Source organism: Podarcis cretensis, assembly GCF_951804945.1.
Source record: "Podarcis cretensis genome assembly, chromosome: 13".
NCBI classification, from domain to species: domain Eukaryota; kingdom Metazoa; phylum Chordata; class Lepidosauria; order Squamata; family Lacertidae; genus Podarcis; species Podarcis cretensis.
In genome coordinates, this window is record NC_137182.1 from 40,605,577 (window position 1) to 40,629,462 (window position 23,886).

The window sequence follows — 23,886 nt, forward strand, 5'->3', positions numbered from 1 at the left end:
TTCATGATTCAATTCATAGTTACGACGACTTGGTAATATGCAGCTGGGAGACCTCCGTGTAACAAGCAACGAACGAGTCTAATAAATTTAATGTTCACAGCAGCAACAACCCTGTGCATATAAATAAAGGCAGTCCGATACAGATAATATATGGCTTAAATAATGCCGGCGCTGATGGGAAACAAAGCACAGTGAGGAGGATAAAGGGTGTGTGTGTGGAGGGTTTGAAGTCCAGTAGGAGGGGCATCAGGTAGGAATGGAAAAGTAGGATTGGAATTGGGGTGGTGCTTGTGTTTGCTTGTTGTGGTTTCTCTTTTTCTTACAAGGCCCCTATGTTTAAAAGCAGCTGCACAGCAGGCAAAAATTCAACAGGTGCAGCTTTTCCTTGCATGGTGATGCAGTGAAGCAACTCTCTCCACTATCTTGGGAGAAGTGACTCGGAGATAGGTGCTCTGCTCTTTTGGAGTAATGGTCTTGGAAGGACTCTTAAGCTTCCAGCCACTTCTTCTTGCCCACTAGTTAACCACATCTCCTCTCAGAGGGCCCAGGACTCCTTTGTAAGCTGCTGTTCCACCACTGGGGGGGGGGGGGAGACTGGAAGATTGACAGCTGCGTCCTCTGTTTACTTTGTCCATCTGCCTCATCTGTCTGTTCTGCATTCCTCTCTGCAGGGTTGAGATGCCAACTGCAGCCACCCCCTCAGCGCTGCAAGAAATGCTCATATTGTTCTCTTGTTAGGCCCACTTGCGGGTAGAAAAATGCCACCCAGATGGGCACGGCTGGTGTGCAGTGGGGAGGGCATGAACGGAAAAGGCCAAGGGATCCTCTTTGCTAGAACAAGGGGCACCATCTCTCCCTGGCAGAATAAAAAAAAAAAAACGTTGCTCATGTTAGTTTAAGTGAATGCAAATGAAAATAGTCTATGACCCAGGGTTCGAGTCCTATTAAAAGTGAAAGTATACTCTGATCAGAACAACCCCTCTGCAGTGCCACAAATCCAACTCAATGCTGTAATGTTGGAAAGTGTCAACAACTTCTACCTGGGCAGTTATCTTTCCACAAGGGCAGACATTGATGCCGAAATCCAGCATTGCCTGAGCTCTGCGAGTGCAGCCTTCTCCCAATTGAAGTGCAGAGTGTTTGAAGACCGTGTGTTTGCAGGGAAACCAAAATACTTGTTTACAAAGCTATTGTACTACCAACCTTACTGTATGCTTGTGGAACATAAAGGTAAAGGGACTCCTGACCATTAGGTCCAGTTGTGGCCGACTCTGGGGTTGCGGCGCTCATCTCGCTTTATTGGCCGAGGGAGCCGGCGTACAGCTTCTGGGTCATGTGGCCAGCATGACTAAGCCGCTTCTGACGAACCAGAGCAGCACACGGAAACACTGTTTACCTTCCCGCCAGAGTGGTACCTATTTATCTACTTGCACTTTGACGTGCTTTCGAACTGCTAGGTTGGCAGGAGCAGGGACCGAGCAACGGGAGCTCACCCTGTCGCAGGGATTCGAACCACCGACCTTCTGACCGGCGAGTCCTAGGCTCTGTGGTTTAACCCACAGAGCATGGACCACTTATAAATCCCACCTCCAACTCCTCAAAACATTCCACCAATAGTGTCTCTGAAAAACTTTACACATCCCTTGGGTAAGACAGGTGAACTAATGCCAGTGTACTGGAAGAAGCAAAGGCCACCAGTGTTGAAGCAATGATTCTTCAACATCAACTTTGTTGGACTGGTCATGTTCAGATGCCTGATTACCGTCTTCCAAAGCAACTACTCTATTCCAAACTTTAAAATGGAAAGCGTAATGCTGGTGGTCAACAAAAGAGGTTTAAAGACACTCTCAAGACAAATGTAGTATAAACATCGACAACTGGGAAACACTGGCATGCAAGCGCTCCAGTTGGAGAATAGCCTTTGGACACTCAAACTCAGGACGAAAGGGAGAAACGTGCTAAGAGGGAGGCACGTTTGGCAAACCCTCACCATGATCAACTCCCATCCAGAAACCTATGTCCCCACTGTGGAAGGACATGTAGATCCCCTTACAGATTCGCTGTTAAGACCGTGTTCATGGAAGGCAATCTTTCTCGGCTTTGAGTGACCACCAAAGAATAATACTCTGATCAGATTGGTTTAAATTTGATCTGATGGTAACAGGAAATATAGTTATTCCCCACCCCACTGCTGAGGGGTGATGGAAAAAGCAATCTGCCTATTAAAACAGAAACAGCATTTTTGTTAATCTTTCCAGGATGGCTTTCAGAAGGTACAAGTGAGGGCTCCCCGCCCCCCAATAACAAAATGTTGCAGCGTGTCACCAGCTCACAACTTTGAGCAGCTTCCAGGCCCCAATTACAAGTTGGCTGAGACAAAGCTTTGCAAACTTAAGCACTGTTTCCTTAGAATTTCCTAGAATTATTGGTTCCACTAAGAGGTGCCCAACCTTCCCAGCATTCCCTGCTCTGTGCGAGTAGGCCGCACCCTCCCTCCCAAAGAACCTGCTTCCCAAGAGCAGACAGTGAGGGAGGCGTGAGGTTTAAGAACCATACTTCTTTATTTAATAAACAGAATAGTATTAAATCTGTATTAACAAAATATACAACCAAAAATATTCTATAACAATATACATCTTCTGCTTTGTAGATAAATATTTTCTCTGTCTTGGCTCTTCCCAGCGGCTTGGCTTTGCAAATTGTTGCCTGTCCTAAACAGCTGAAAAGTGACACACTGGCAAAACAGTATTGGTTTTGGGGGTTCCCCCCCTTTTTTGCAACAGTAAGGGGAAAGGGCAGAAGGAGATGAAAGTAGGGCAGTGCCCTCTGCTGGCGGTGCCCATGTGACAAAGTAATCATTGTTCATTTGCATAAATGTATACACAAGTCACCCACTACCGAGCACAGATTATTCATCCCCCCCCCCAATGAACAGCAAGGAAAATCTAGATAAAGCGAGGCCCCTAATGCTCTGTGGGTAGTAATACTGCCACCTACTGAAGGGGGTCATTCTGCCCCCGCTGGTGTGCAAAGTTCGTGAGGAATATTTGCAAGGCTCCACCTTATGCCTCCTCCTCATAGCAACTGGCTCCACTACCCAATACAGAGGGTGCCCCACATTTAGCAAAACCCAAGCTCAGAGGAAGGCACGCCTTCAGAACCTCTCATTTTCAGTCATGTTCAGAATATACATTTAAAGAACATTACAATTATAGAAACAGAGAATTGTAGAGTTAGAAGAAACCACAGAGGGTCATTTAGTTCAACCCTCAGCAATGCAGGATTTTTTTGCCTAATGTGGGACTCGAACAGACGACCTGAGATTAAGCTTGACTGACTGAGCTTTCCCCCAAAGAATCCTGGGTATTGTAGTTTGCCCGCCCACAGGCAGAACTATATTACCCAGCTCCCTTAACAAACTGAGATCCCAGGATTCCTTGGGGGATGCCATGTGCTTTAAATGTATGGGATGGGTGTGGACTTGCTGTCAGTGCAGGGGAAAGCATGGGACGCTTCCCCCAAAACAGCAAACCAGGGTTTCGCAGGGAAGTAAAGTGCTAGTACAGTTAGAACCTTCAGAGGGGTCATCAAGTACCGCTAATCTCCCGTGGCTAACAGTTTGTCAGCCATTTCTCCCCAGACTTCTAAGAAGTCAGCATAAATTCTTCCCCACTCACTACGGAGGGAAAGATTATTATTCTAGCCAGCCCCACAGCTTTTAAGTATGAAAGGGAGTAAAAGACCAGTGATTTATTTTATTTTTTATAGGGAAATTTGGATGATGTTGACATTGCAGGTTTGCATCTGCAACATCCTCTAGAAAAATCCACTTAGCTGAATCATGGCTCTTGCTGGGCAAACTTGGAACATTTGCTGGAACACAGACAGGCCAGCTGGCATTGGAAGGCTAAAGGTATTTTTTAAAAAAGAAGAGAGGTGCAAAATAAGCTAGTTTATTTATATGGCGAGTAATTCCACTGGCACTGGAAACTGCATCCAGCCATGTCATTGTTTTTAGTTGCCCCACTGTAGCTATGTGGCCGGCTGATGCCACCCAATCGGTGGTGGTAGCCTGTGGTAACTTTTATCGCCAGTTGGATACAAGTGCCCCGATTTCAGATGAATCATTTTGTTCGGTACTTGGGGCCCTGACTGACAGGACCGGCTGATCTGAGGGTGTAACTTGGAACCCACAGTTGTTCCAAGCAGACTATTAAAATGCAAGGAAATATCTTGTCACCGCATTAGTCACATTAGTGCTCAAATTGGTCTATCATTAGAACTCAGATGGACAGCTCAGCGTGTCAGTCTCGCTGACGGAGAAATGCCATGAAACCTCCCTCCATTGCTGGAGACACGAGGCCTCTGAATACCACGTCCTCAAGCAGGGAGGGTAGTAGTACTTGCACGCTTCCCACAGGCATCTGGCTGGCTGTCGGGAAAACAAAACATTGGGCAACAGGGGCCTTTGGCCTGATCCAGCAGAGCTCTTCCAAAGTTCTTAGGAACCCAACTCACGTTTTGCAATAGGAACAGAGTTGCACCGCTGGGCCAGCTCCCGGCATCACATCCTGCACCTCCTGCCCGCGCACCGAGCACAGAAGTCTGTAAAACAGAGGCAGCTGACCTTTTTCTGGCTGAGGGCCACATTGCCCAAAGGCCAGCATTCCAGGGGCCACATGTCAAAGTGGGCATGCCCAAAGGGCAAAAGTGGGGTGTAGCAGAACCCCAAACTTCTTGCCATTATTAATTACATTTTATTCCTTTCCACCCCTTCCTTCTTATCAACTTACTCTTACCAATTTTCTTTCTTACTCCCTTCCACCGCCAGCACCCCATATTCCTTATTCTCTCTCTCCCCTTCCTTCCTAATAAAGGGGACGCTTGGGCTGCGAACGTGATCCGTGCGGGATGCATGCTCGCAACCCACAGCGTTCGCAACCCGTGTCTGTGCATGTGCAGGTTGCGATTTGGCGCTTCTGCGCATACGCAAAGTGCAATTTAGCGCTTCTGCGCATGCACAACTGCCGAAACCCGGAAGTAACCCATTCCAGTACTTCCGGGTTTCGGCGGTCTGAAACCCGAAAAGATGCAACTTGAAGTGGCTGTAACCCAAGGTATGACTGTACATAGGGCTATCTGCCCTACTGCAATGGATATTCCAATCCCCCTGTCTTTCTCTCTTCCTTTCTCTCACCTGTAAGGCACATCTCCAGTACAAAGGGACCCCCTGACCCTGACATTGTGGCCCCATACACATGCAATATCCACACACTGAGTGCGGATGCCTGTAAACCAAACTCCTGGGCCTGCCCCTGACATCATGTTCCGGACTAGCCCCGCCCACAAGATCCGTGCAAGGAGCATGGACCCCTGTGTGTCTTGCATGCTGGTTCCTGTACACTCACAGATCTCCGCACTCAACGCTCTGCTATTGGGACCAGCAGTGTGGCTCTGCTCCTATTGCAACACATGTGAGTATCCTCTGTGTGTATAGAGTGTGAACAGGGGATCAAGTATGAGCAACATAATGGAACCAGAGAACAAATTCCTTTGGCTTGGAGTTAGTTGACAAGCTGCTAAGAGGCCCAAAAGCCATTTCAGCCCCAGCCACCTCAAGCCTTGGTCTCATCGACAGCTGCCACTTCCGCCACCAAGGAGTTCTGGCGTTGATATTCCCTCCACCACCTGTCCAGCTCCTCAGCTTTTCCGGAAGAGTGAGAAGAAGCCAGTGCCGTTGGGGATGCTGGTGCCCCGGCGATAGAAAGGAGGGTTCTTGCCTTCCGTCGGGCTTCTAGGCGACGAAGCGATGGGGTGGGTCTCTTCTTGGTGCTTCTGCAGCAGTTGCTGGTGAATGATATACTGAATATCATCCTGTGTGGCAGGAAAGAAAAGCGGATGTAACCACAACAGCGCTCCTAAATTGTGAATTTGTCTATTCCTCTTTTAAAGCCATCCAAATTGGTGGCCTTCCTTACATCATTCCACACTTTCACTAGGCGCTGTGTGAAGAAATGCTTCCCTTTTTCCTGCCCTGAATCTCCCACTGTGCAGCCTCATCGGATGGCCTCAAGTTCTAACATTATGAGAGAGGAAGAAAAACACCTCTCCTTTCTTCTAAGCTTAAAGAGCCCCATACGTTTTAACTTTTCCTCATAGGGGCAGCAGCTTCAGCCCCTCGGTTGCCCTTTTCCGGCTCTACAATATCCTTTTCGAGGCGAGATGATCAGGTTTGTGAGCCTGATGGCAGTAGAGGCTCTTCCCCTCTTTTAATTGATGTGAGCTGCTTTGGGAGACAATCGTTGTCTGAAAAAATGGGACAAAGACCCCTTAAACAAATAAATACATTTTTGTGTTTGCTACTCTGTTCTTCTTATTCGTCATCTACCAGCTGCTGCTGCTACTTCTCCTCCTCTTCTTACCCTGTCATGGTCTCTTTCCCTTCCTTTCTTTTCGGTCCTTGTTCAGAACTGGAATGAATCCATAAAGCAAACTTGGAACAAATTGTGAATGCAGGGAGAGAATCAGAAATTCTCACGCTCATCCCATTTGTGTCACTGCGCAGATCTGGAATTTATTAAGCACGGTAGGAGCCAAAAAGCTGTTGTCTGACTTGCAGTTTGGGATTTAAAAAATGTTGCGTTTGCTACTATGAAGTTCCCTGGGCCCTTTTGGCTGCTTCCTTCGGCTTCCAGCATATAAACTGGAAGGACAATTGGTGCAGTTTAAAATGTTCTGGGTTAAATTTCATATATATATATATATATTCTGGTGTTTTTTCATACTCACTTGCCAAGCTTCCAGCTCCTGGGAAAGGGCCATCTTCTGGCGAATGACACGCAATAGCTGCTGGCTCATGGAATCCCGTTCTAGGGAGACTTTTGCCAGTTCCAACTCCATCTCGCCTTTCCTGATAAGACAGCGGATAGAGACATACACAAAAAGATAAATAAGGCTGCAAGCCTAACCACATCTACTCAGTGAATTCACTGGGTGCTTTCAGATGGTCTGTTTATTGATCATTCATTCTGATTTGGTTTGCGGAAGGTTAGATGGTGTTGCATCACAGCAAGTGTTATCCCACAATTTCCAGCTCATTTTCCCTTCACTTACCCTATTGCAAAAGCCCTGACATTTTTGGGAAGTGAGTTTGTTGTGCAAGCCCCTTCCAATCACCTTGGAATTTCCCGGTTAAGTGATTGAATCCCACCCCCAAATAGTGACTGTCTGGAAATGCCCTTACTCCCAGGTAAGTGGGGTTAGGATCACAGCCTCGTACATTACAAGGTCCTCCAGGTTGTCACTGTTTCATGGGAGGGATTCAAGCACATACCATACATCTGCCTAGCTAAAGTGGGTTAAAGGACCTCGCCACCCACAGCACAAGCAATCCAGTTTAAAATAAGAATTAAACTTTTTGCTGTTTGGAAAGTGACAGAGAAATGCACTGAGAAGTGTGGGATGAATGAATGATCAACTAACAGGAAGACATGTAAACATCCCACAAGCAAACCAGAAAGCACATTCATTGTCGAATAATCACCCCATAAACAAATCAGGATAAATGCTCAATAAGGACTGGATATACTATCGAACCTCTGCGCAAGCTTTGTGCAAGCAAATCAGGATGAAGGCTCAGTAATTAAGGAACAGTTTTACATGCAGTTCCCAGTTCAGCCTGAAGATGTCACAATTCCATGGTTTAAAAACTTCCCCCTTCCCTGTTGCCTGCAGAGGGGGTGGGGGTAATCCATGGAGCCCTTCATCAATGGCTGCCAGACTGGACTTTCCTGACTCTGCCACCCTTTACGATCAGCCCTTAAACTGGGCAGCTGTAAAGGAGTGTTCTTAGTGCTCCAAGGCAGATTCTCAAATTACACGAGGAATGGAGGGACCCTGCATAAACGGAATGAGTGTTCTAGGAGGTTCCCAGAATCCTCTCACAGGGGTTACAATAGCAGACATAGAGGGTTTTCCTCTGAAGAAAGGGTTTCCTGGAGCTAGAACATTCGCTTTAAAACACTGCAGAAGAGAAATGCATACAGCTGTGAACCGATTAAGATCATTTGAGTTAATTCCCTGCCTTTAAGGTTACTCATTAACCTGCGGGAGTAAACATTGCAGCCTCTTAAACAGTAGGTATTTTGAGGATATTTAACGAAGGCGGCAGGTTTACTCCAGGACCGAAACTGCTGCTCTGATTTGTTTGCAGGGAGGTTATGCGATGTTGTGTTGTTATCCCACACTTTCGAGTGCAATTTCCCATCACTTCCTTTATCACAAAAAAAAATCCAAATTTATAGCGAAGCAGGTTTGCTGTGCAAGAGCACCAAATCAATAGCACCAGTCTGGAAACGCCCTGAATTACACTGCCCAAAAAACAGGTGGCGGTGCTTGAAAGACTGAGCATCTGCCTTGTGTGCAGAAGGCAATATCTAATTCCTCTAGACAGAGGGCTTCTGACAATCAGAGTAGACCAAGGTTTCCCAAATTTGGGTCTCCAGCTGTTTTAGGACTACAATTCCTATCATCCCTGACCACTGGTCCTGCTAACTAGGGATGATGGGAGTTGTAGTCCAAAAACAGCTGGAGGCCCTGAAGTAGATGATACTGAACTAGATGAGCCTGTGGTCTGACTCAATAGAAAACAGCTTCCTATGCTACTTTGAATTATAGGGTAACTTGTCCGGTTTTCTTATTTTTTGTGACCATCCCTTTAAAGGTTTTTAGAAGAGAACTGAGTGTTTGGGAGAGACAATTTGACAGAAACTGGAGAGTAATTTGATCACTGATGAAGGAAGAAGCCATTATGAATAAGATGTTCTGTGTCTGGTACTGTGGTTCAAAAAAGCAGCAGAGATAAATATATATCTTACATATAATAAAAAGGTAAGGCTGTCGTCACATGGCAGTTCACGTGTCTGCCAACAGGTAGAACTGCGATCTGATGACAGACTTCTGAGAGTTGCCGGGCCCGTGATGGAGGGAGATGGAAGCAAGCAGGCATAAATGGAGGGAGGTGGTTTTGGCAAGATTTAAGAGATGGGGGAGATTGGCAAGTGGGGCAGGATGAGGGGCAAAGTGAGCAGGGGTACAGCGCCTAGTAGGCATGTATATGTCCATATATACATTTATACACAGAGAGAGAATAAATATGCAATCAACTCACTTTATTATAGCCTCATCTCGATCTACTATGGCTAATTTCAGTACTTCGTCCCGGTTGCTCTCTTGGTACAGGCGCCTCTGGCTCTCGATCTCAGTCTTTAAATTGCAGAGTTCTACATACTGTAGTGTAATCTGAAAATGGGAAAAGAAATTTTAAAAATGCTTTTTAGAAGGAAAATCATGCCACTCCACAATGTAGCATCCTCTGGTGGGGAAAGCACAGCTACCTGATCCTGAAGTTTCATGATCTCTGCTTCTTTCTGCCTCAGCAGATCCTGTTCCTGGTGATTCAAGGCTGACACCCGTTTGGCATAGTCAATTCCTTCCTCTTCCAGCCTCTTTGAGGGGTGTTTTGCTGCTGTGGGGATATGACAGGAGCCATTGCAGGTGCCGTTGGCCATCAGCTAAAGCAGACAAAGAAATCCAAACACATACCCATAAACCAACGAGATCTCAATGACACTAAGACGCAGCTGACTCTAAGGTGAGTCACAGCAGTTGCTTATACAGGACAGTAAGTCTTCAAATGCCCAGAACATATTTACATGGAAATTCTTCATATAGCACAAACCTCCCATCTGTGTGACTCTGGACATGTGACTTAAGGTTGCAAACCTATGCAGGTTTCACTGAGAGTAAGTCCCATTGGATTGTCCCGCTGGATTGCAGTGTAACTGAGCTTAATTGCAGCACTGCAAAACAGAAGCCATGTACATATTTAGAATTGAGAAATGTTTTTGAAGTGCATTGTGCAGCACAGTTCTATACACGTCTATTCATTGAATTCAATCTCACTGAATTCAACAGGACTTACTCCCAGGTAAGTGTGCATAGGTTTGTACCCTTAAATCACTGGTGAACTGATTGATGAACACAATGCTTTTACACATTTGTAGGTTTTTTTTAAAAAAAACCTTCTTTTTTAGGTTTTTTCAATTTTTCCAGCCATGAGATAAACTTTACATATTGCTTGTAGTCTTGTGTCATAGTGAGGAACGTCAGAGAATTCTGGCAGAAATGGGAGCAGAAATTGCCAATGTTTGCTCATTCATCCCATGTCCACAACAGAAATGAATTCAGTGAAGACCATTGGCTGTTGTTTTCAATCCACAAACTATATGCAATTGAAAACACTCCCCCCCCCATGTGATGCATTTCCTTTGCCCTGAAAGGAATGGTGTGGAATAACGTAACAATAATGTAATCCATTATGCAAAATTCTGCCATAGCCAACAGCAAGATGAATAACCTGGGTTTTGTTGGAAGTCGAACTGCAGTGAAAAAGAAACAGCGCTTACATCCCTACTTGTGGCAAGACATAAAGGTGTACTATAAATACTCCTCTCCAGCAGTGAGTGGGAGCAGCAAGCCATAATTATTAGCTTACCTCTATGTCCAAACCAGGGCAGGGGATGGCGGTTTCATGGTTTGTTTTGTTTGAAACAAACCACAGCCTGAAACCAAAGTTTGTTCTTGGCTCAACAAAGCACAACCCCTACAGGTTGGACACAAAGCTAAGCCAAGGATCACTGGCTAGAAGGGAGCTGTGAAGTGGGAGATTTGTTTAAGAACACAAGAACAGCTCCGCTAGATCAGGCCAAAGGCTCATTTAGTCCAAAATCCTGAGCTCACAGTAGCCACAAGCAGGACTTGAGCACAAGAGAACTCTCTCTCCCCTCCTGCAGTTTCCAGATCCTGGTATTCAGAGGGATAGGCTGTATCCAGTGCTAGCCCTACTAGAACACAAGTTAATGAACATGGCTAACTTAGAGTCATCAGTTTTAATCGGTCTACTGTGAGGAGAACCAGCATTAGCTACAACTCTTGTTTTTTAAAAAGATATTGCGCAGTGTAATTCTGTACATGTTCCACTGAGCCCATAAACCGTGTATTATCATGCTACGAAAACACAGCCTTCCCCCACTTATAAATCTAACAGCATCCTTAATTAAGCATTTTGGAGTGGAGGGGGAGGATATAATTTGCACTTAAATGTGAATTCCTCCTCCCACCCACTTAAAAAACAACTCAGCTTCGTTCTGGATTGCAAGCATTATTCCCCCCAACTTAGTACAAAAAAAAAGAAAAGATAGTATGCTTCAGTCTTTCCAAAAATACATATTTTTGAATTTGTGCTGTGTGGGAAAGACTGGTGGAGAATCAGGTATGCCCAGCAGTGTACATTTCCCAAATTGGCACATGGACAGCAATCTTCTTTTGGCATTGGAAACTTTGCCCGTGACACAAACAGGTGAACGTAGATGCCGCCCTCCACCACCGCTTCCTTTCTCCCGTACCTTAGGGCCCTTCCCGGGCGCTCCAGGAGCATCCTCCAAGCTACTTTCGATCTCAGACTGGATGGAGGTGACGGAAGTGTCCAAATCGTGCAGGCGGATCTCCTCCTTCATCTCCTTGACCTGATGCTGGAGGCGACGGTTGGAGGCCCGGAGCTCCTCAGCTTCCACTTCAACCTGCTGCATCTTGGGAGGAGAAACAGGAAGTGGGTACGGAGGAGCACGAAAACAACGTGCTTCTGTGAGGGGCACCTACCAATGAGTCCTCCACTTCCTCATTCTCTGCATTAACCTCAAAAACGCCTTCCTCATTCTCTTACACACAAGCCACGTGTCCCTCATCTTCAGTTGACCCCAAGGGTGAGGAAATTTCCCCAGCCAGAGAGCTGCCTTTCCTTTTTAGGCAATCTCCTGAGGGCCACAGGCCAGTGGAGGACGAGGGGCCTGGAGCAAAAGTCGGTGGGGCAATGAATGTCTACGTCAACCTTTGTGCACTAGGATTTTTTTGGCTCACACTCACACTCACTCTAGCCTCCATCCAGACAAACGAGAGGCATTACCAGGGCAAGCAAAGGGTAGAAAACCATCAGGGTGTGGTTTGAGGATAATTCCAGGGGCCACCCCTGCCCATGTCTCCCATTTTCACCCTTGCTTAGTAATTACCCGCAGCTCCTTCTCTCGGCTCTCGTTACGGAGGAGGAGGAGGTTGTTGTGCAGTGTGTCTACCAGCGCCTGGATCGATTCGTTCTCCTCCCGCAGCTGATGGGTCTGCTTCTCCAGATCTCGCTTCCGCTCTTGTAACATAAGGTTCTAGGGGAAAGGAATGTGCATGAAAGCAAATAAATGGTCGGATCTATGCCCCAGATCTTCATTCCCAGATCCACCAAGCAGTGGCGTAGCGTGGGTTGTCAGCACCCGGGGCAAGGCAAGTAATTTGCGCCCCCTAACCCATGGATTTGCGCCCCCTAACCCTAACCCCCAGATATTACGCCCGGTGTGGCCGCCCCCCCTGCACCCCCCACGCTACGCCACTGCCACCAAGTGGTTGTGGTTCAGAGCTAACACCTCCCAGGGGGTTCCTATGTCCTATTCTCTTGGGCCAAGTAAGCAGGGCATTTTCCTGCCAAAGAAGGGATGTAAAAATAAAAGATTTGTGGAGCTGTTAGGGACCACAAGACTCATCTAGTCTAGCCCCCTGCAATGAGGGAATCTTTCACCCAACGAGGGGCTCGAACCCACAACTCTGGGATTAAGGGTTTCATGTTTTACCGACTGAGCTATCTATCCATCCCATTCCCTATCCTTAGAAAAAAACACATAATAACAGCAAATCATATAAATGCCCCCCCTTAATGGCACACAAAATGGCCCACATCTCAAGGCAGCCATTTTGCTATCCTAATGGCAGGGTGAGGTTGGGTGGCAGCATGTAACTCCACATCAAGGGGTTGCCTCCAACATTAATGGTACGCTGAGCAGATCCATTGAAACACATGGAGGTAGTTTGAATGGGTCAATTTAGTTGGATGCCACCCGCCTTCTGTGAGTGTATGCAGAATGTCCTTTTGCTCAGGTGACCCAAGTAGCCACAAGCAGCCACAGCTAGCCCCCTGCACAACTAGGACTCAGGTGTGGGAAATCGAGGAGGGCTTCTGTGAACAACAAGGCCCAGCATCACTTCAAAAACTAAGGATTGGGAATTTGGTCACCATTGTCTTATTCCATGGTAAAGCCACAAGTCAGCTTCAGAGACAGCTTCTTGAAGAGGGCTAGAGGGGAAAACATAGTATTTCCCTGTTCCCCAGTGCCTTCCTTGTCCCATCTGCCAGTTTGAAGATCTCCTGTCTTACCTCTGCCTGCAGGCTTTGGGCCTGGGCTGCGTGTTCAGCGCTGCTAAGGGACAAGGTCCGATGCTCCCCCCGTAACAAGCCCAGTTCTTCCTGCAGCCGCTGCTCCAGGTGTGTGATCTGTGGAGTGGTTGACAGGTGTTAGGTTTTGGTTTGGCAAAAAACTGACACTTCAACCTGTTTTTCGGCACTAGACCTCAGTCCTCGGCTGTGATGAAGTAGAATCTGCATCTGAGCCTTTGTATGGCGCACATTCACCTTCACCACCAAATATTCAGTCTGAGTGGTATGTATACAGTGACATGAGAGAAGAGAATGCCACTGAACATATGCAGAGTGCCTTCCCTTCGGGCTAAGAGCTCTTTTTCCTCTGGTATGAAGTTTGCAGCAAAGCCCCACACCTCTGTGACCTGTGCACTATATTCTCCTCTGCCCAGGTTCCCCTAAGCATGCTGAGGATGAGAGACCTGAAGTTTAAAGGAAAACACATCCTTGAAGTTGTAGAAATGTATTTTATTATAATGAAGTTTTCTTGTATTTTGCAAGCTGCCTTAGATACCAACAATGGCAAAAACCATACCCCACAAGTGTCCTGGGGAAAACTGAGACATCCCTTTTTTTATTGTGCACTGCTCCAAAATGCATGATTTTGGTTGCAGTGCCCCCAAAAAGCACCTTTTAAAAGGGGAAACTGTGGCCCGAAATCACGTGAGATCACAGCAACCAAAATGGCACCTGTGCTCTCATGATAAAAAACAGAAGATGGTGTCCAGGAAGATGGAGTCAGGGATTTTGGCTTCAAAGTGTTGGAGGGTATGAGAAACGTAGCCTATACCTTTAAAAACAAAGAAGAGCTACCAGATTTGGTGATGATGTTTCCTGGGAGCCAGTTTCCAGAACAATGTAGGCTGCTTTCCTAACCCTACACACCTGGGAATAAGCCTCGGTTGCATTCAATTGGACTAACTTCTGATCAGACATAGTTAGTATTGTGCTGTTACTTGTCTGTTTCACACAACAGGAAATAGAACACCAGAAGCTGCCTCTCGCTGAGTCAGACCAGTGGTCCATCCAGATTAGTCCTGTCTGCATCAGACATTAGGCTGGTGTGAAAGAGTTCAGTTGGTCCCTGAGGTACCCTGGACCCTAGTTGTTCAGGGTTTTGTAATTAATACAACTTGGCTCAATAGTAAATTAACTGGGGGTTGGGGGTGTGGTGCTTTGATGCCAATTAAGTCATGTGGACCATGGGGAAAAAATAGCCCTGCATACCTGAGGATCAGACACCCCACCACAAACACCTGTCTGTAGGTGCCCTAACTGGTTCTGCAAGTTCCAGGAACCATCAAAGTCAAGAGAGTGACCAATCCAGAGCCCATAAGGGAACATCCTTTTAGGGGACTGTCCCAGTGACTTTTAAAAAGTCTAATCTGGATTCATTATTATGCACGTATCCGACTTTTGCAGCAAATGGAACACTTCGTAAGGTTTGTCTAATTTATTTGACCTCATTAGCAGCTCCTCCCCGCAGTTAGTTTCCTACATTCCTGGAAACCTGCCAGTCTGGGTGATGATGCTATGGCACTGTGATCTCAGCCCACATGGCTTGTTTGACTCAATGAATTCCTTGTTCTATTTTCGGAGTTCAAGCATGGCGTGCGCCTCTGTCCCTCCTTCTGTGGCGCTGGTGAGCTAGTATTTGCATGGAAGCAGGAAGCTGCCTTATATTCCCACCCCCTCCGAAACAATAACAAAAGAACCCCTCTCTGCTCACAGAACATCAGCAATAGCAGGAAGCATACAACGCTAAGACAGACCACTTCTTCCTCGCAGACTAGATCTCTGCAGGAAGGGAGTCATTGTTTTGCAGAAGTGTCCAATCTGCACTACACACAAACACCTGCCTGCATGCTGAGATTGTGCAGCTCCCGGTAAGGCTGTGACACATGCTTTTTTCTGAATGTACACAAGATGGCAATCCAGCCTCCTGTCTGCCCCAGCTTTTCACAGGACCACCACCCCACACACTCAAACATATTCCAGGCCCCCACAAATATTTGGCTTCAATCCCCACTAGTAATTTGCATACAAGACCACGCCCACACAAACTGCAGCCATAAATCTGGACTGGTGACCATGTTCCCAAGCTTTTATCAGTGGCATGTTGGGTGAAGCATTCAACGTAACTGCCAAATTAGCATCTTCTAACCCAGTGCCCTGCAGGTGTCTTGAACAATGGCTCCCATGGAAGTCCTGTTCCAAAACATCCAGAAGGCACCAGGTTGGCTAAGGTATGCTGTGCAATGTCAGACCCTCCAATTGTCCCTATTTTCCAGGGGCAGCCCCGGGTTTACAGAAGCCGCCCCAGTTTCTGATTTGATCCCAGAATGTCCTGCTTTTCCTTAGCTAAAGGTAAAGGGACCCCTGACCATTAGGTCCAGTCGTGGCCGACTCTGGGATTGCGGCGCTCATCTCGCTTTATTGGCCGAGGGAGCCAGCATACAACTTCCGGGTCATGTGGCCAGCATGACTAAGCCGCTTCTGGCAAACCAGAACAGCACACAGAAACACCGTTTACCTTCCCGCCAGAGCGGTACCTATTTATCTACTTGCACTTTGATGTGCTTTCGAACTGCTAGGTTGGCAGGAGCAGGGACCAAGCAATGGGAGCTCACCCCATCTCGAGGAGGGCATCCTTATTTTCTTTGGATTAATGTATTAATGTTGGAGGGTATGGCGTTATGCGACCCCCAGGCCAAGGAGATAAGTAACTAGAAAACCTTTAGAAGACACCTGAAAGCAGCCTTGTATAAGGACGTTTTTTCCTAATGTTTAATTATGTTTTTATATATGTTGGAAGCCACCCAGAGAAGGAGGAGGAGGAGTAGTTTGGATTTGTTATCCTGTTTTATCACTACCCGAAAGAGTCTCAAAGCGGCTAACAATCCGGCTAACAATCTCCTTTCCCTTCCTCCCCCAAAATAAACACTCTGCGAGGTGAGTGGGGCTGAGAGACTTCAGAGAAGTGTGACTGGCCCAAGGTCACCCAGCAGCTGCATGTGGAGGTCAGATGGGTGGCGTTTAAATAATAAAATTATTATTAGTAGTAGTATGGAATAGGATATCCCTATTTTCATCGGAGAAATGTTGCAGGGTATGCTATGTGAATTCAACAGACACAGCACTTCCCAGCATGAGGAAGCAGTTGACGAGAGCTACACCTGCAGAATTCCTGCCCGTCACACAAATGCTAAAAAGCACAGGTTTCCCTTAGGTAAGGAAAAGGGGAAGTACCGGCCGACTTCCCAGCCGATCCCTCTTGCCTCTCTTCCCCTCACAGACTTGAGGAATCTCTGTCAGCTGCGTCTCCTTTCCCCTTACCTGACTGAGCTGCTCCACCAGGCGCTGGTTCTGCTCCGAGAGGTCCAGGACGGCCTGCGAACTCTCCCGGCTAGTGTCCTGCTGCTCCATGCGCTTCTGCCCCAGCTGGGCGCGGACTGTGGCCAGGTCAGTCTCCAGCTCCACCACGCGAGTCTCAAATTCAGCACTTCTGGATTCAAGGTGCAGGCGGAGTTCGTGCTTCTCTTGCTCCAGTCGCTGGGAGAGGCCAGAGAAAAGAGTCAGGGCCAAATATAACAGGGAGCTGTGAATTCATTATTGAGTGCAAACATTTCTAAAATGCCTTTCATGCAAGGGCCCCAGGGCAGCGTCCAAAAAGCAGGGATAAAATTACTCATATGCAATAAAAACACAGTGGCCACAGCTAAATTGTACGTGTAAAGCAGTATCACACCACTTTAAACAGTCACAGCTTCCTCCAAAGGATCCTGTGAACTATGGTTTGTTAAGGATGCTGAGAGTTTTTTGGGGGAACCCCTATTTTCCTCACAGAGCTACAATTCCCAGAGTGGTTTCACAACCAGTCCTTCTTCAGGTCACATGTAAAATTCAGGTGAATTTTCATTTTTTATTTTTTTTTTAATGTAGACATGAGAAGAACTGAATTTAAAATTGTGGCAGGGATGAGAAATGGAAAGAACTTGAAACAGACAGGTTCCTCCACCCTTCTTGGCTCAATGCCAACTGATGCTATCTTTGGTGAGAAAGCCAAGTTTTGAAAGATACCAGAGAAGCCTCACTTCTGCTCTTGTGGTAACCATCAACTGAAAACCTTCCTTGCTCCACCGGCCATGGAAGGAGAGGGAGGGATCTCTCCCAAGCAAACTGAAGAACTAAAAATACTGATTTACCTTTACAACATTTTTAATTGCTAGCAGTAACATTGACGTAACTCATAAAGTTGGCTATATTTCTCCTGGTTTTAGCAATATATTTGACTGAGGCTTTATTTGCTTGCCATCACATTATATAAGTGGTGATATAGAAATTTAGTGGGGTGATTGGCCAATATAAAGCCAATACTTTGGAGTGTCACGAGGTTCTTTCTTGTTCCATATGCTTTTTTTTGCATGAAAAGGCTAAGGAAAGTTACCCAGGACTTTAGCTGAAGTCACTATCCAGAGGACACTCAGCTTTACTTTGCTTTTCCTTCTACTAATCCCAGGAAAGCTCTTGAATTGGTGTCTGGAGGTGGTTTTGGGGTCCCACAGACCCCTTCAGTGCAGGACTTTTTGGAAAGCTCTGAAGACACTTCTTTTTTCTTTGGCCTTCTCACAGAGTGTGCTTGTTGGATTGATAGGCATATCTTGTTACTGGGTTTAACATTTTGGGACCGATTATTGCTTCATACTTTATCGCTGGTTTTATTTATAAAATACATTGTGCTATACCGTACTCTGTTTTTATCTTGTAAGCCTCCTCGAGAGGACTTGGGCCCTTAAAGGTAGTCTACAGATATCTATATGAGTTTGTGGGTCCAGAACTCCCCAAAATTCCTGGACCCAACAAGTGTTAAAAGCTGAACCGGGCTAGTTTCACCCTCAGGTAATCGCCTGGGAGAGGAGCCATTAAGAAAACAAATGAAAGGCGATGAGCCGTTAAGAAAGCAAAAAGAGGGTGGGGCCCCTCCTTCAGCTCTTAAGATAGTTGGAAGGACAAAAGCCAGAGTTTTTAGGGTTGGCTGTGTTGTGACCTAGGGGGAAAAGGTTGTAGGTTGGAAAAAGCAGAGAGAGAACATGCTGTTTGATTTCTGCTTGAATCCAAGGCCATGGCAGTAACAAGACCCTTTTGGGGTGTTGATGCTGTGGGCCCCTCCATTGTAGGCTCAGGTTGTATATATGCGGAAATAAACCACACATCATAAAAACACCACAGTCTCCGCTGTGCCTCATTCCCAAATGAAACACAAACCCTGGATAAGGGCACGGAACCCCTGGAATGTCGCTCGGAGATTGGGGTGGCCTGCAACAATATTTTAAATTACATTACAGCAACTATGTGCTGTATTGTAGCTAATGGCTAAAATATAAATCTGGATTAGAAATTCCAGAAGAAGAAGAAGAAGAAGAAGAAGAAGAAGAAGAAGAAGAAGAAGAAGAAATTTGTGATGCATTGTATGCCGTGATGGCTGAACAATAAAAATGAACTGGAAGCCCCCCTTCCATGCAAAACCGTCTCTCTACCACCAGCCAAGACGTGAGTCACAAACAGTGTCCCTTAGAAGGGACTAACAACTGGATGCAGCCACTACTGGTAGACCGTCTAGTTCTGCATTTACCTAGGTGGATACTGATTGAGACAGCGTGCAGGCCCCCTCCAATGATTTCAAGTACCTTTTTGAAACTCTTGGTTCTGGTGGTAACTATTCTGCTCCAGCTTATTTGCTTCTGTAACATCCACATGCAAATAAGATTGTATGCCACCACTCCCACCCCCGAGCTGCCTATTATGAAGGAAAGTATAACTATTATTTCATCTCTTGCATATTGTCTACCTGACAATCCAAATCCTTAATTGCATTTCCCTCAGTATCCAAAGGCTATTCATATAAGACATAAGGACGCCTACAGTCATATGCATGAACAGATGACACAGTAAAGTCTTAAGAAAAGAGTGTTGCCTAGGCTCACGGCTTCCTGGAATCCACACCCCTCTGACCTCAAACCTCAGACCCTAATCCTTGATGCAAAAGGCTATTAGTCAAGGTAACTAAATGGAGCTTCAGTGTTCAGGTGCAGTCTACCTCTGGGCACCAGGCACTAGGGGAAGGCACTTGCATTTCTTGCTTGAGGGAACCCAGAGACCTCTTGCAGATTGATACTGTAAACAGAACAGTCTGGTCTGATCCAGAAAGCCAAGGCAATTCACACGTTCACAATCCACAAGCCCTGTGCGTAAACTCCCCTCCTGGAGCAAGCCAGTCCTGCTTGAGAAAGTGCCCCCAGTGACAGCAAGGACATGTGCCTACACCCAAAAAAGGGAAAGCTTTTCAATGGATTCCTTTCCATTTGGACACACCTTGGATTCTGCTATGGATATGGATGGCAACTCTTATTAATGACAGGGTCGTGTTAACAGGCTTGGGACAATTTCTGGCTTCGCTTTTCAGCCCAATTTCAACCCTGGGCCTCCACCCTTGAGGCAAAATAAATAAATAAATAATGCAAGTGGCTGGCATCCTTCCACCCAGTTTCTGTAAGCTACACAGAAATATATGGGCCTTGGGAGGGTACAGCTGGTGGGTGAGGTTCTTTGTGGGTGATTCATGCTGGGCGCTTTCTATTCCTCCTCCTCCTCAGTTCCATTTGGTCACTCTCTGTTCTTCCTTCCCTCTAGCTGGCTAATTATACCCACTCTGTCACCACAAACTCCACCTCGCCTCCTCAGTGCCCTCCTGCTCTGTGCCAGACTGGTTCGACTAGCTGCCACAAGTATCATGGCCAGAGGTTGCCTGTGCCAACTTCACCCTAGGCCAGGACCTTGGGGATTACTTGAGAGGCGAAACGGGTTTAGAGCGAGGTGAATGAAACTGAACTCTGGAATTTCTCAGCAATCCAGAGAACGGAAGGATCTCTGGCAGAGAAGGTCTCAGGCTCAGTCCCTGGCAGGTAGGAATGGGAAGACTGAAACTTTGGAGAGCTGCTGCCAGTCAGTGTGTGCAACACAGAACTACATGGTGCCATGGCCCAAGCTGGTACAAGTCCGCTTCCTCTGTCCCTAGGGTTCACATGTTACGAAAGAGCTTCTATGTAATAAACAGCATGCCGTCGCAGGTTCACTCAACAGCAGTCCCCACATGCATGTAGGATTGTCCCCAAGCTCTAGAGGAGAGATGCAAGATTTCCTACACGGGCCAGCAGTGTGTGATGTGTAAAGCAAAGGAGTCAGGAAACTCCAAGTTTGGGTTTTGAAGGATGTTATAACAGCAGCAGTGTTGCTTTGGAAAGAGGACAGGACACCCACAGAAAAAATGAAAGCCAGAACTACAGTGGTACCTCGGGTTAAGTACTTAATTCGTTCCGGAGGTCCATACTTAACCTGAAACTGTTCTTAACCTGAAGCACCACTTTAGCTAATGGGGCCTCCTGCTGCCGCCGTGCTGCCGGAGCATGATTTCTGTTCTCATCCTGAAGCAAAGTTCTTAACCTGAAGCGTATGTAATCTGAAGCGTATGTAACCCGAGGTACCACTGTACTTTGGGCAGAGAGCTGCTGGAGTTCAACAGCTGCCAGGTGTCACCATCTCAGGTGCCACTATTCCTTCTAGAGAACTCGCAGTGGCATAAACAGCGGCAATCCCATTTTCTCCTTACAACAACCCTGAAGGTAGGCTAAGTTGAGTGAAAGAGAGGAAGGTTTCTGACTGAGAAGGGAATCCCCGGCCCAGGCCTGACATTCTCCCCGCCAAACCACACCCTCCGCTGTGCCCCCTTACCTCTTTGGTCTCCATGTGCTCCTTGGCCAGTTCCTCAAAGCGCCTTTCCAGCTCCTCATTGCGTTCCAGCAGCATCTTCCCCAGCTCAGCTGCCAGCAGCAGGTCCTGCTCCTTCCTCTGCAGCAGCACCCCCAAGTCCGCCTCCTCGGGGTCCCCGTCCCCAGCAGCCACATCGCCCCCAAAAGTCTGTTGCCGCTCGCCCCCAAAGGGATAGAACTCGTCCCCCAGGGCAGGTGGGGTCAGAGGGAAAGGGGTCCGGAGGGCGGCCTCCTCCTCAGGGAACATGGAGGGAGCTGTGGTGGTTGCCATGGAGTGGGGCTGGGGAGAAAGAGGAGGGAAAGGGGGGCAGGATCCAGAGGGTTAGAGTGGGGAGAAGTGGGGAGCCAGGATGCCAACCTTCGCTGGCAGGGCTGTGGCTTCGAGGAAGGGGAGAAAGGCAGTCAGCAACCAGGGCACCAGGGCCCAGTTTCTCCCATGTGAGAAGATGCCTTCTGAGGGAGGGGGAGAAGCAGGTAGGTCGTTTCCTCCAGGTATCCAGGTGTGAAGAGGCAACCTGAACTGCTCCTGAGGGAAGTGAAGAAGCAACAAGCTTGCCCTGGGTTCTTCTTCTTCTCCTCCTCCTCCTTCCTTCGACTCCCGGTTGGGTTTCGCTGTTTATTTCCCGATTCCTGCCTCCACCCTCCCAGAGGTTGTGACAGGTGAGGTTTTCCACTCGGCTGGCTCCTCCTCCTCTCATTCACGCCCTCACCTGTCGCTCCTGTTCCCTCCTCCTCCTCCTCCTCCTCCTCCTCCGCTCTGGGAAATTTCCAACTACTCAGTGACTTGCGCTTACAGGGCCAGCAGGGACCTGGTCCAGGAATCCTCCTGCCTCCCTTACAAACCCTTCCCAGTCAGATACAGTACAAAGAAGAGAATGCCTCAGTGTCTTTATATAGCCTGTTTCCTAAGTGATCACCCACCATCACAAATGAATGAACGAAGTTAGCTTGCTCTGAATCAGATTATTGGATTGTCTCACTATTCTGCTTTGTGCTTTGTGGCTGTCAGAGCACCTGCTTGGCATGCAGAAGGTTCGTGGTTCAATCCTTGGCATCTCCAGGAGGGGCTGAGAGAAAACCCTCTCTGAAATCCCAGGGGACTGTGATCCTTACAGCAGCCCTGCAAGGGAGAGCAACATTACTAGTTTTATGCTCCAGGCTGGAGGCTGAGGATGAGAGAATTTAAGCGAATGCTTCAGGACACCTGTATATTTACAGCAAAACTAGGATTTGAACTCTGAGGCTAAAGGGCTTGTGAGGTTGACTGCTTTGGCTCTCAAAACAAGCCGGCTTTATTGTCTTCTGTATAAACCCAGCAATCCCAGCTTCAAATTTTCCCTTTCCCAAAAAACCCTTCCCTATTTAAGATACAATAGTAATAATAAAGCAGGTTGAAAAAAATAAATAAATGCATAGCCTTGGAATAGTTTTTTCCTGAGTGAAAAAATAGTGGGCAAAATCTCTCTCTCTCTCTCTCTCACACACACACACACACACACACACACACAGGTGATCAGCCAGGCTGAAGGGGAAGAGTTCCATTGTTCATAACTAAATATGTTTTAAAAGAAGAAGAGGGAAATAAAAAACACCTGTGACACTTGGGCAGCTACACCTGTCTCCTCATTCCAGCAATCTCAAGGAATACTTTATCTTGTGAACTGCTCTGAGGTCTTTTGATGAAGGGATAAATATAATAAATAAATAAAAATATACTGGGTGGGAAAATATGGTTGCATTTTCCCAGATAAGATACAAAAACATGGTTGCTTGAGTGCTGGGACAATGTGATGCCGCTAGAACAGAAGCTCAGTCATCAGGGACAAGGAACAGACCTTCAGCAGCAAATAGCAGACAAATGCTACATATTTAATTCAGCCAAGAACTGCACAGAAGTCTCTGCAGAACCCCAGAGCCTAGGAGCATCTCCCTCAGGTTTCAGACCACATGCCATTCTTCCTCTGGAGCAGGTGTGGGGGAAGAACCTATGGCCCCCAGATTGTGGATGAACCACAACTCCCATCAACCCCAGCATGCGTGGCCAATAGCCATGAAGCATGGGAGTCGCAGTCACTGATGTGGTCCTAAGGAAAGGAGAGCAACACGTTTGGCTGCAGGAGTTGCCAGAAGGAGGCATATAAGGCACCCTCCATCCATCCTAGGGACTCCACTCCTGATTTGTATAGTAGAGCTTACTCCATAGCCCTTTCTTCTCCCAAAGATATCCTGCAAGGCAGCAGAGGTGTAGGATTAGAGTTTTCCTTCTCCTAGATGGGCTACTTTCCCAGGCTGGTGAGCTCAATCTGCCCCTTATTTCCCTCTACAGCATGTGCAGAAACCACCTTCTTGGCTGTTAGACCCACTATCGGTCTTGTCCGCCCGATCCACCGGAGCCGGTCTTTGAGTGCAGGGGAAATCCCTAACTTGAGACCCATCGGCCGCCCTCACCTGGCTTAGCCGGCCAGTCGAAACTGTTTCCAGGGTGTGGCCACTGTCGCATGCCGACAGCTTGGAGGAGCCACAGGTGAGAGAGCTGAGTGCAGGGTGGGGACCAAAGGTGGACAAACCACCCCAGAAGGAGCACAATGCATCCCCCACCAGAGATACTACCCCTCCCCTAACACCCCATGCACCCTGCAGCTCAAATACCACCAACGAAGGACAGCCCACCAGCTCCCTAGCCAATCTGTTCCACTGCCCAACAGT

At 47.3% G+C, this 23,886-nt stretch overlaps 1 protein-coding gene across 1 annotated transcript; it reads right to left on the reverse strand.

Annotated features, from left to right (window-relative positions):
- Positions 1-2,542: 2,542 nt before the first annotated feature.
- BICDL2 (BICD family like cargo adaptor 2) lies at positions 2,543-22,011 on the reverse strand. The gene is made up of 9 exons (XM_079950774.1): positions 21,143-22,011; positions 16,691-16,906; positions 13,313-13,429; positions 12,126-12,272; positions 11,466-11,648; positions 9,396-9,572; positions 9,170-9,300; positions 6,790-6,910; positions 2,543-5,874 (listed from the first exon to the last, which is right to left on the reverse strand). Exons 1-9 carry the CDS (start codon positions 21,449-21,451, stop codon positions 5,701-5,703), a joined length of 1,575 nt encoding a protein of 524 aa, XP_079806900.1. The 5' UTR covers positions 21,452-22,011; the 3' UTR covers positions 2,543-5,700.
- Positions 22,012-23,886: the final 1,875 nt, after the last annotated feature.

Excerpts from the sequence above, each read along its gene's own strand:
- BICDL2 (XM_079950774.1), bottom strand. The coding sequence starts at position 21,451 with ATGGCAACCACCACAGCTCCCTCCATGTTCCCTGAGGAGGAGGCCGCC. Across the intron at positions 12,273-13,312 it reads CCCAAAGCCTGCAGGCAGAG|AACCTTATGTTACAAGAGCG; the intron begins GTAAGACAGGAG and ends CCTTTCCCCTAG. Across the intron at positions 9,301-9,395 it reads TCATGAAACTTCAGGATCAG|ATTACACTACAGTATGTAGA; the intron begins GTAGCTGTGCTT and ends TCCCATTTTCAG.